The sequence below is a fragment of the Ursus americanus genome, chromosome 8 (assembly GCF_024610735.1).
Source record: "Ursus americanus isolate L20-20 chromosome 8, mUrsAme1.1.p, whole genome shotgun sequence".
NCBI lineage: Eukaryota > Metazoa > Chordata > Mammalia > Carnivora > Ursidae > Ursus > Ursus americanus.
In genome coordinates, this window is record NC_142134.1 from 64122820 (window position 1) to 64135366 (window position 12547).

The following is a 12547-nucleotide window of genomic DNA, read 5'->3' on the forward strand; positions in this document are numbered from 1 at the left end:
AGGGAGCAGGCTCCCCGCTGAGCAAGGAGCCGAACGCCGGACCCTTACTTTGCTCCTGCTTGCTCCTCCGAAGCTGTTGTTCCCATGTGATCTTACTGCTATTGATGGTTTCAGCCCAAACTGCTTGGATTCTGGGATTCACAGGGTTACTCTACCACCTAATTTCAGCAGAGATGGTGTTTTTTCTTTTGCTATGGACAGCACCTGGGGGTTCAGGGAGATTAAAAAAACCACCCGCTGCTGCTACCATCGTGCCTCCTAAAACTGATTTTTTATTTTAAAATGATCTGTATTTTTCTATTTATATTGTAATGCCCAGATAGGGCAGACTACGCTACAGTAACACATGAATTCCAGACTTCGTGACTCAACACAAGCACGTACTTCTTGCTCGCGGCACAGGCCACTCAGTCGGGTCGCTCTCCGGGCAGTTCCCCCGGCTGTGCCCGACGGGCCCCGGCTGCTTCCATTCTGCAAATTCTTGGTATAGACGCCAACGGGAAGAGAAGAGAATGGTCAATCACGACCACTGCTTGTGAAGGCAGTGAGTTTTACTGCGAGGGCCGGAAGTCACATCGATCGCTCGTCCCCACATCTCACTGGCCAGCACTCAGTCTCATGGCCCCAGACGACCCACGACAGAGGCTGGCAGAGGTAGGGCGACATTAAGAATCTCTGCCACAACTCCGTGCGGTTGCCCAAGCAACTCTGGGAGAAAAGACAGAATATCAAACGTAAGATCCTGCCTAGCTCTTCATGTGTCTGTAAAAGGATTTCAGATGCCATGTGATTAAAGAACACTCGCTATGTTTTTAATAAGGCTTTAATTCCATCAGTACAGAACTTCAGATAAAAAAAAATTGTGACTCAAACTGTTTTCAAGTCTGTAAAAAACCTTCCACAGGTTTTCCACAGCCTCCAATTGCTGACAAATTCGGGGGAGAATAAGAAAGCATATAATTAAACAAAAGTAAAATTTCTCCAATTATAAAGGTTCCAGTTAAATATGGCTTTTGGAATTTTAAAGAATTAAACTATACCACTAATAGATGAGGGAAATGGTAGTTTGGCATCATTTATAAACATAAATGTTTTCACAAACATTCTAAATATTCAATATACATACTTCAGGAGAACCATGACCTTAAGACAATGATTTTTATTACCTTTAGTCTACCAAGTTTGACACTATAAATATACTCATTGAAAAAATTAACACAATATTTAAATAAGAATCGAGTTCATGAAAATTTACAAAATACAACCAATGTACTCTGACTTATGATCATATCTTAAATATTTCGACTTTACTCTTCTAGCCTGGTCAGGCCATTTAAAAAATAGTTCCACACTATTTGTAACTTCAGGATATAAAACAGTAGGAATTTACTAAGTTTTCCATTATAAAAATTAATATAGCAATCCAAAAAATTAAAAAGAAACTGTTTTATGAAAGCAGTACCCACATCATAACAACTTATTTCTTTAAGAACACAGCTTCAAAAGGCACATTTTAATTACTAGTATTTGCCTAAAGATGGTGGCTGAGTTTTGAATCTCCAGTCCATTCCCCACGCTCTCAGCACAAAGGCGGCGGAAGGCCGGGGGAGGCAGGAGAACACAGGTGTCCAGTGGCTTGTACTGAGGCAGCCGTGTTCTCACTCGCCGCATCCATGGAGACCAGGAGAAAGAGGTGAAGGAAGGGGGAGCTGTAGACCTGTCTTCCGTCCTAATTTAACCTTCATGAAATATTTTTTACACAAAAATACTTAATTAAAAAAAAATTACAAGACAGAAAGCTAAAAAACCAAAAGGCCCAGACTACAAACTGCCAGTTTAGTTTGAGTGGTGATGTTACTTGTTTGGGGCCTGAAGAAAAGAATGAAGCTTCTGATTCCTAGTAATCACATGTTCATACTGCGCTCGTCTCCATTTCAATCACTTGGTGAGTTAAAGGTGCTACGAAGTCCTAGGATGTCTAACGTACTGATTTTCAAAATCAAATATAAATGACTTTATGGTTATCGTTGTCATGTTCCCCTTTAGTTAGAAGTGATATTCTAAAGTCGACTGTTCATTATATTAACACTGGTAATTTCAAGTACCCTACAATATGACTGTTATTTTTAAGGACTTATGCGCTAGGACCCCAAAATGCAATCCAATATACACTTTGAGGTATGGTTTACTTTTCAGTGAAGTTATTACTAACTGAACTACTAAACTGAGTAAGATCAGTACTCTAAAGTACTAATTGATTAAGTAATTGATCCCATGTAAGAAACAAAAGGGACTTTTAATGCTATTTTGGAATTTCAAAATATTGGAGATCTGCCTCAATTTCATTTAGTCCCCTCCAGTCCCAGTTCAGAGCTTCCATTTTTTTTTTAAAAAGGGGGAATATCTTTCGATTTGTTTCCTTACTGTAACAAAATAATTGACCAAAAATATTCTGAAGTACAGAAAATAAAACGGTCACCTTTTACTCAACCAAAATATAACTTCCTGGTCGCTAACAATGGTCACTTTAGGGGCACTTATACAAGGTCTAAAATAGCAGCTTTTTCAATTAAGGCAACATTGCTCTATTCTTACCTGTTTTTCTATTAACCACTTATTAAAGTTCACAAGAGCAGTTTCACCCTCAAAGGCCTTTTATAATGTAAGAGGAGTGAACATGAACATCCTTCTCAATATTTAAAAAGAATATAAAAAGTTACTAAAAGTCAACAAACAACCTTATTTTTCTACTTGGAATTCTAAAGTAATTACAGTCATTTCAGAATGTGTAAACCATGAAATTACCTTTTAAACTAACATCAACAACATAAAATACAATTTTTCTACAAAAATACAATATAGGAGATACATCACTTTTTCCCTGAAATAGAAATTTAATATTTGGACAAAAAAAACTGTAAACTTTTGATTACATTCAAAAGATAACCTTTTAAAGACTTACATTATTTTGAGATTTTGGCAACGGGAGCTCTTAACAGCAGATTTGCATTACTGTATTGTTTTAACAACATAATAATGCCAAACGGTTCGTTTCTTTTACTCTTACATCTGCTACCAGGAGGAAAAGAATGGCTTCCTGCAGTGGACAGTCTGGGTGAATGCGCTGCTCAGCTGGACAATCCGACCCTGATTTCTTCCTTGACTGCGCTCCACAATCACACAGGGCATTTGTACCAGCTGGACGGGACTCTTCCCGTCTTTCAGTGCCTGAGTAAGATTTAAGATCTGTGGAAAGAAGAGATATTGTCACTAGTTCAAATAAGATAAAGACCTTCGTTCAGCTCACTGACATTACTTTAACCACTTATTCATAACTACAATTTTTATTTCATCCATTTATGCCCAACAGACCGAATAAAGTGAATGGTTCCATATTCTCCATTTGACACCAAAGCTAAACAAAGACTGGTCTAAACTGTCTGCTCTTTCCATAATTTGGCTATTGTTGATAGTGCTGCTATAAACATCAGGGTGCATGTAACCCTTCAAATCAGTATTTTTGTATTCTTTGAGTAAATACCTATAGTAGTGCAATTGCTGGATCATAGGGTAACTCTATTTTTAACTTTTTGAGAAACCTCCACACTGTTTTCCAGAGTGGCTGCACCAGTTTGCATTCCCACCAACAGTGCATGGAAGGAGCCCAAGTGGCCATCACTGATGAATGGGTAAAGAAGATGTGGAATATATACACAATGGAATATTACTCAGCCATAAGAGAAAATGACATCTTGCCATTAGCAATGACATGGATGGAGCTAGAGAGTATTATGCTAAGTGAAATAAGTCAGAGAAAGACAAATACCGTATGATTTCACTCATATATGTAATTTAAGAAACAAAACAAATGATGATGGGGAAAAAAAAAGATAGAGGCAAACCAGGAAACAGACTCTTAACTGTAGAGAACAAATGATGGTTACCAGAGGGGAAGTGGGTGGGGGGATGAGGGAAATAGTGGTGGGATGCAGGAGGGCACTTGTGATGAGCACCAGGTGATGTATGGAAATGTTGAACCACTCAACTGTACACCTGAAACTAATATTACACTGTATGTTAACTGGAATTTAAAAAAACTTAAAAAATAGTCTGCTTTTAACTCTATACTTGCCTTACCCACTCATTCAACAACAACAACAAATTATTGCATGCCTACTACGTGCTAGGCTCTAAGCACTGGGGCTGCAACCGTAAAAAACAAACAAAACAAAACCAAACAAAAACCCTGCTTCCGTAGAGCTTACATCTTAGCAGGCGGAGGAGTCAAGCATGAATCAGTAGATTATATCAGGTATTACAGGGTAAAAGTGCAATGGGAGAGCATGATGCAAGGCAAGGGGGTTAAAGATTTAGGAAAGGTAGCTATTTAAAATAAAGTTTTATTTAAGAGTTTACTCTTAAATAAAAAAAAAACTAGGAAGAGTAAAATATATTACATTCCACGTTTAAACATACTCTCAGAACTACTACCTGAGCATATAAATAAGGTTATGAAACTCAATGCATAGCTTACAGCCTATTCTACTCTGTTCAGATAAAATAAGATTTTAATAATTCATTTTCTTTTTTTCCTGCATACCAGGTAAAAAACTCCCTTTGTTATGTACTTTAGAAACAAAGATGTCTCCTTCAGGTATTGGAAAATATCTCATAGACAGTATACATTTTAGTGGTTCTTATAAAGATTATTTAATAATGATTGCATAAAGGTTTCAACATAAAGCCATACTAATAAATAAAATTCAAATACTTTGAATAGTATAAAACTGGATGGTTTAGATCCTAGAAAATCTGAAGTATTTAATACCTCAGGGAAATAAATCTTTACTAGCTACAGTGGTTACTCATTGTATTTATGTTTTAGGATCCCTTTTAAGTTCTTCCCTTAAAATCTTCTAGTCTGGCTATACTTGGATAACAAAACACAAAGAATTCATGAAATTCACATTTATAAGCATCGTTTTTATCATGAAAATAAATGTGGGCACCAGCATGGCTGAGGAATGAAATGTTCTGGTTATTTCCTCTTTAAAAATTCTATTCTAAAAATTGTTCTAGAGAACAAGTAGTCTAAACACACTAATTTAAGTAATATCTAATATTTTCCTGACTCTAAAGACAAGATTGTTGTAGAGAATATGGAAAACAGAATGGTATAAAGAAAATGAAAGTCATTCTACAAGCTTAACCATTTTTAAACATATAACAGCAAAAATTAATCCTAAAACTATCCTAAATATCAATGTTTCTTTGAAAGTTGAGACGACACTTGATGATCTTGCATTTATTTATTAAAGAAACATCTATGGAGCATGCACTGTGTTGGGGCGGAGAGAAGACTGAATAGGAGAAAAAAACCCATGCGAGCCCTTAAAGTACACACGTTCTAGAAACAAACAGCCATATGAACAAATAACCGGAATAAAAAGTGATGAATGCTTTAACAACGGTGGACCTGTGCTTAAAATCTGATCCCCTCCCCCACAGAGCACCCATTTTTTCCACTTCTGAAAGAACAAACAAATCTATTATTATATGTTTAAATCAGAGAAGACTATTTTTAGAAATAGACGAAGCACTGCAGGCAAGGACACTTTCGTCTCCATCGATCTGAGAACTGGGCAGGGATGTGATGGTTAGGCCAAAGGCAGATGGTATAAACTCACAGACTTCCACATATAGACTTTGCTCTCCTTTAGACTAGCCCACCGGTCCTCAAATTTCCGTGGGTATAAGAACTCCTGCACTATCTAGAACCACACCTACTCTCTGGTTGGTTTTAAGCTATCGTAAGCAATAGCAAAATGCCCAACGTGCTGTTTTAAAGTCTAATTTTTGAGTCAAATGCAACACCAGTGTATTTCCAGGGAGTGCTGCAGAAAACAGGACTCCGAGTCTAGGAAGACAGCGCTGGAGCCTGAAGGAAAACTGTCCTCCAGAGGAAAAGGAAGAGGCAACTGAGGAGTGGTGACAAGGCACAGGAGGGCGCCGCTGGGAAATGGGAAACGGGAGGGAAGAATGGTTCGGAGTGGCCAGGCTTAGGGGAGGCCGCCGCTGCCGAGAGCTAAGGCAGGTGCATAGGACAGACGGAGGAAGGTGCGAAAGGTCCTGTGGCCTGTGCTCCAGGTCGGCACTGGAGCCTCCACCCACGCAGGAGTTGTGGGAGTCGTTAAGTTGCAGGAGACATGATCCGATGTGCTTTTAGAGAGATGACTCTGGTCTAATGTGAAAGAGAGACAGGAGAAGAGGTCGGGATACCACTTACGAGATCATTAAATCCAGAGAAGAGATGAGAAGGGTCTCAGGCAGAGGCGATGCCTAAATGTAGCTGAGGTGCCAGACGAAGAGCCGCTTATTTCACAGATTCAGCATGTTACTTCACCCCTTTGAGCCAAGTTTCCTCCACATAAAATGCACAGAACTACGGAGAGCTGCTGTATGTGATACCGAATGTCACACTATCTAGTGAAGGGTCAGGTACTCGGGAGGTACTGAAGTGTTAGCTTTATTTTCTTCAAAATCAATTATTACTGAACCTGCAGATGAGCTTCTGGTTTAAAAGTCACTGAAGAGAAGTTCACTGTGTATTCATGGGGCAGTTTTATTTATTATTTCTGCCATTTTTTCAGGCCACATGTAAAATATATTTCACATAAATATGTTCTGAGGTCCAGTGCTCCTGACAGGCACAGACAGAACACAAAATGAATGATCTGAGACTCTTAACGACAGAGAACAAACTGAGGGTTGATGGAGGTACCCTGACCTATATATATAGCTTTTGGGTTTTAGCTGTTTTTTAAAAAAAACGTCTGAAAAGTTAGATAGTATTTTATGTCCTAAAGTAAGTCAGTGTTTTGAAACAGAAACCTAACAAACAAAAACGAATAACAGCAACTTCTGTTCCAAGCAACAAAATCACTATTCAGTCGGTTCCTTAACTAAGTCAAAATACTTATTTTATTTCTATTGTTTATAATTTTCCTTAAACTCTTCTGATTTGTGCTTTGGTACAACCAAACCTTTTGCCCTAGTTTATGGCAAGTTTTTAGCTTTACACACATAATCAGTGACATGTTCTAATTCTTCTCATAAAGATGTGGACTGGAACTAAGAACGTGTGTGAAGGCATTGATTTATTTTTTTTAATCTGGGACTGGTAATCTTTATTAAAGTTAAAGATGCTGAATGTTAACTTTAAATACAGTAGGTCATGATCAGGGTCAATAAGAGCGTTCAATTTGTTTTATTTATTTATATATATTTTTATGTTTCAAGTTTTTATTTAAAATTCTAGTTAGTTAACATGTAGCGCAATATTAGTTTCAGGAGTAGAGTTTAGTGATTCATCACTGACAGACAACACCCAGTGCTCATCACAGCAACTGCGCTCCTTCGTACCCATCACCGACCTCGCCCATCTCCCACCTACCTTCCTCCATCCAACAAATATTTGGTGAATGAATGATTATCTAATTTAATTATTTATATTTGTTGAAGTCATATAATGTAAAAATCAGTACAAAAACTAGACTTCTTTGCCCCAGGTATGCAGCAAACAGCTACCTTAAATTAAATGCGTACTTTAGGAAGAAAAAGTTAATTAGCAAGTCACTAAAAGACAATGTTTACAATAATTTATCTGTGTACAATATTTATAAAATTATTTACAATAATTTATTTCATGTCGAGTCTTCCTTTTGGAATCTAAGTACTACTACAGAGTGGAAGGACCAGACATTATCTGTAGATCAGCCGCCTGCAGGTCCACAGCAGCAGACCTAACACCCTGTATCTCCAGATAAAGGAGGTAAGAAGGAGTGACAGGACTGAGTAACGATTAGTACTCTTATGCCTCTATCAGTGCTCAACTTTGGTGACATGGTGATTCACTGAGTGCTCCAGAAAAGGCCAAATATATTCCATGAGAAAAACAATCAACAGGCAACAGAACTTGGTATTGAAACATCCAAGCAAGTATTTCAGGAGGAAAAATACAGTAACACTCAGGAAAACAGTTATCAAAATGAGGACAAAGAATTCACAGGAGGGGGAAACTGGCTAACAAACAATATACAAAAAGGTCAAAAATATCTAATTTAGAACAAGAGGAAAGCGTCTATTGAAATCCACTTCATTTTTAATCATACGAGCTATTTTGGTTCAGCATAAAAGAACTGCATCTCTGGGTCACCATGGAGAAAAGAGTTAACAACTGTTTCAAAGAGAGAATTTTTTTCTTAATGAACAAGATCCTAAAAAGGTTAACTTACCTGACCCCTCATCACAGACATCTGACTTTCAAAAGTGGCTTTGTTAAATCTTCTGTCGGTCTTTCATGGAATGGAAAAAAAACCCGACATTATTACAATTCCAAAAATCAAGATATTTGAAACACATATTTGAAAACAAATGATTCCTTCAGCTTAGCATGTAAAGCCATTTCAAAGCCTTCCTAATAGATAAAGTTATGTTTAAAGAGTATTTTTACTTGACTTATTTTTGGATGCCTCTAGACTGACAAGAATAGTTTACTCATACTCCAACTGGTTCCAAAAGGATTTAAAATGACCTTCTAGCCAATGGGTTTAGGCTTTTTTGAGAGGATTGAATCATAGCAGCTCACCAAGCATTTATTATAAATTACAGAGTACTTCTGTAAAAATTCAACTTTTGAAGAAAACAACTTGTCAAGTTTTAATATAGTCTCAATTCAGAGACACTCAGAATCAGTGTAACTTCACAAATTTATGCTCCTGTAAAGTAAAACTGCTAATTCCTGTTTAAGTCAGGTTCTACTGCAAGTAGTGATACCAGAAGCAGCAGATTGCAGATTAGCTCTATTAAAAAAATCTCCTCTAAGATTTATTTCATTTTTCACAATAATTAACTAAAAATTTATTTACCTTAAAAAGTTCATGAAGATCTTCACATAAATCTTGCACAAAGTTCATGTCAGAAATATATGGTAGAATTAAGTTTCTTATTTCTTCAGAAAAAGGAACTTTTGCTTGAGGAAGCCAAGCCCAGTGAAATGGATCTAACAAGAGAAAGAGAGAGAGGAAAAGTTATCAGGGAATGATCATCCTGATTCCAAGTTTGCTTGGTCAATTTAGATGGTAAAGCACAATCGCTTCTTGGACTTTTGGCTAAGATCAAGTGTAGATGGTAAAGCACAGGAAGGTATTCCTGGAACTAATTAAGTTCCTTAGTTTTAAATAGTAAAGAGTAAGAATCTTGATAATGAGTCTACCTCAAACAGCCCTACATCAAAAAATATATCTGAATCTCTTGTTCCTGAGTTTGGAAATTACAGGACAACTATAATTTGTTCATAGCTCCAGATCAAATACCATGGCTGACGTGTTTCCCTGCCCTCTTAGTCACAAGTCATCAGGAATTGACCACTCGTGTGTGTGCGTAAACATATGATGTTCCAAAATTTTAAATCATTAGTAGGTAAATAGGTAAGTGGCTTTAAGGGATCAAAGATCCATTAATCCAGGCTAATTCTAGTTCTCTCCTAAGAAGACCATTAAATCTATGCAGTGCTAGGATCAGAAAGATTTGTAATCTTCTAGAGAGGGTGCATACTCAGATAACCTGTAAGTAAGTGTAAGGCTTGAAACAATACAATCACCCACGAAACCACTGTGGGCTCATCCGATGACAACTTTCAGCTTTGATGGCTCCTACCCCTTAGAAAGCCCTAAGGAAAAAAATCTGTATCTGGAGTCACTCCTTCTTACTTCTCTTTTACTATCTCCTTGTACACTGCGGAAGTACACTGTCCATTCCAAAGAAAGCCTTTCCTCAGCCCACATGTCCCTGAAGTTATATCCAATTTCCTTCTCACTCTTCCCTGACCAATCACATAAAAGCCCTTATTCCATGCCTGCCTTTACTTCCAATCCCTATCCCTCAATTTCTATTATCACCATTCAACCTCTCTCACCTAGGGGCACCTGGGTGGCTTAGTTGGTTGAGCGTCTGACTCTCGATTTCGGCGCAGGTCACAATCTCAGGGTTGTGGGATCGAGCCCTGCATCAGGCTCTGCACTCAGCGCAGAGTCTGCTGGAGAGTCTTTCTCCCTCTCCCCCAGCCCCTCCCTGCTCAAGTGTACTCTTTCCCTAAATAAACAACAAAACAAATAAACAGAAAACCTCTCTCCCCTAAGACTACCAGTCATTTCATAAGAGTCTCTCCTAAGGCCCGTTTGTTCTCAGGCTACTTCATGTCTCCATAGCAAGTGGCACTGTTCTTGATCGTCTCCCTCTGGACAATTCTCTCCTGTGTGGTTCTGGAAATACTACTCTCTCAAAGTGTACCTTCCATTTTTTAAGACGCTTCTTGTTTGCTGGCTTTTCCTCTTGTATTCAATGCCACCATTCTCTCCCTCATTTGCTAAATGTTCAGGAAACATCTACTGAGTATTTGTGTACCTCACACTGTCCTAGTGACGTTATTTGCTCACCGTCACCTCCCTGGGCAGTAACCACCACCACGGCTTCCACTACCATGGTGACAGTTTCAAAACAATATCCTCAATATCGATTCTTCTTTCAAGTTCCAGATCCTTAATCCTCATCTGCATATTTGGCAAAATTTCCCAGATGTATTGTAGGCACCTTAAACTTAACACTTTTAAAATACAATTTGCATATAAATTCCAAACTATTAGAGGAAAAAAAGCAGTGAAACAAAGACATCTTAAGTCAGTTCAACGAAAGATAGGAAAGGAAAAAAAACAACTGGAATTTATGGTAGATAAAAAAAAAAAAATGAGATGGCAGGAAAAGTTCAAACACATCAGTAATTTATTGAGACTTTAACTAGACTTGAGTGTATCTATTAAAAGAATCTCAGATTGAGTAAAAAGATATCCAGTTAAGTGTTGTCTCTAAGTCATACACTTAAAACAAAATGATGGAAGTAAAAAATAAAAGTATAGAATAATACCAGGTAAATGCTGATAAAAAGAAATGAGGTGTAGCAAAGTTACAACAGATAAAATAAGAAAAGTAAAAAACACTGAGAGGGATAAAGTGGAATATATTTCACACTAATACAAGAACAAGCCATCAGCAAGATAAAATGCTGAGCCTTCATATATGTGAAATACAGAGCCAAAAAGGTATAGAAATGCAATAAGAAATTGCCAGAATCAATCACAGTGAACTCAAACTCTCAAAAATTAACAGATCAAAAAATATTATGATTTGACTAACAACTAACTTTAATTAATGGACAGATGCAAAACTGGTGTCCAAATGCATTCTTTTCAAGTACCTTCAAACTGGCCATCTACAAGATTATAAAGGAATTACTTAACAAATTTCAAACAGAATTCACGCAGCCACATTCACAGATCAGAAAGCAATAAAATACGAAAATGACAACGGGCAGTTCTTTTTTTTAAATCAACTGACATAGAAAATTTAAAACCAAACAAAATTTTCTTAGGTTACTCCCGTCAAAGGGTAAATCCGCTAGCATGAACATGCAGAGCAGAACAACAGAGCAGCCCCTACCTAATCTATGGCTTAGCCGAAGGGATACCTAGAGGAAAATTAAAAAGCAAGCAAAATAGGATGAACACATTAGAAGGAAAGAATAATGATGGAAAACACACATCAATGAAAGAGAAAAAGCAAATAAACAAACTGAACACCTGATCTACACAAGGCTAATTATCTTAAAAAAAAAAAAAGCAGAAAATAAATAAATGTAAAAAGGCCAATGCTTTACAACAGACAAGTCTGTGGCAAGCCTAGTGATTTAAAAAAAAAAAAAAAAAGCCCACTAATAAACAAGAGGAATTTAAAAAGGCATAGTCATAGATATAGAGACTATTTTTTATTTATTTTAAAGCAAGCTCCACGCTCAGGGTGGAGACCAATGGGAGGCTCAAACTCACGACCCTAAGATCAAAACCTGAGCTGAGATCAATCAACTGAACCACCCCCTGCCCCGATACAGAGATTATTTTAAAAATATATTACATATATTTCAAACATATAAAAAAATTTAAAAACTAGTACAACGAACTCCTATATTTTGAATAATCTAATTATTCCCAATTTTACGAAATGTGTTTCACCTATCCCTGTTTTCCCTCCCCCTAAATATTTTAAGGCAAATGAGATGATATCATTTCCTTTCACCCCTAAATACTTAATAGGCATAGAGAGGATTTTTTTTTAATTATAAGGGAATTCTATAAAAAAAAATTTGTACCCATAAATCTAGATCTCAAGATGTCATGAACAATTTTAAGCAAAATAAAAATGTCTAAAACTAGCACAAGAAGATGCAGCAAACCAGACCATTAACCACAGAGGACACTGGTAAGGTAGATAAATTACTACTCAACTTGGAAGGAGGGAGGTAGGCCTAAACTGTTTTGTAAGTGAATACTACCCAAAGCATTAAAGTTAAATTCTACCCAAATATTAAAATAGATGACTCATGTTGTAAACATTTAAAAACTTATTCTACAAGACTAACACAAGCCAAAAAACCAAA

General features: G+C 37.0%; 1 protein-coding gene across 3 annotated transcripts in view; it reads right to left on the minus strand.

Annotated features, from left to right (window-relative positions):
• Window positions 1-231: 231 nt before the first annotated feature.
• Window positions 232-12547, minus strand: part of PI4K2B (phosphatidylinositol 4-kinase type 2 beta) — a 29903-nt gene continuing 17587 nt past the window's right edge. For 2 of the 3 annotated variants that reach the window (XM_087864249.1, XM_045771397.2), the window contains exons 8-10: window positions 8928-9061; window positions 8295-8354; window positions 791-3246 (exon numbers count right to left, since the gene is read on the minus strand). In XM_087864249.1, the coding sequence (XP_087720375.1) occupies window positions 3073-3246; window positions 8295-8354; window positions 8928-9061 (368 nt within the window). In that variant the 3' untranslated portion in view covers window positions 791-3072. Of the gene's footprint in view, window positions 709-790; window positions 3247-8294; window positions 8355-8927; window positions 9062-12547 lie in introns of those variants that run through there. The other variant, XR_006775176.2, reaches the window with a different exon arrangement.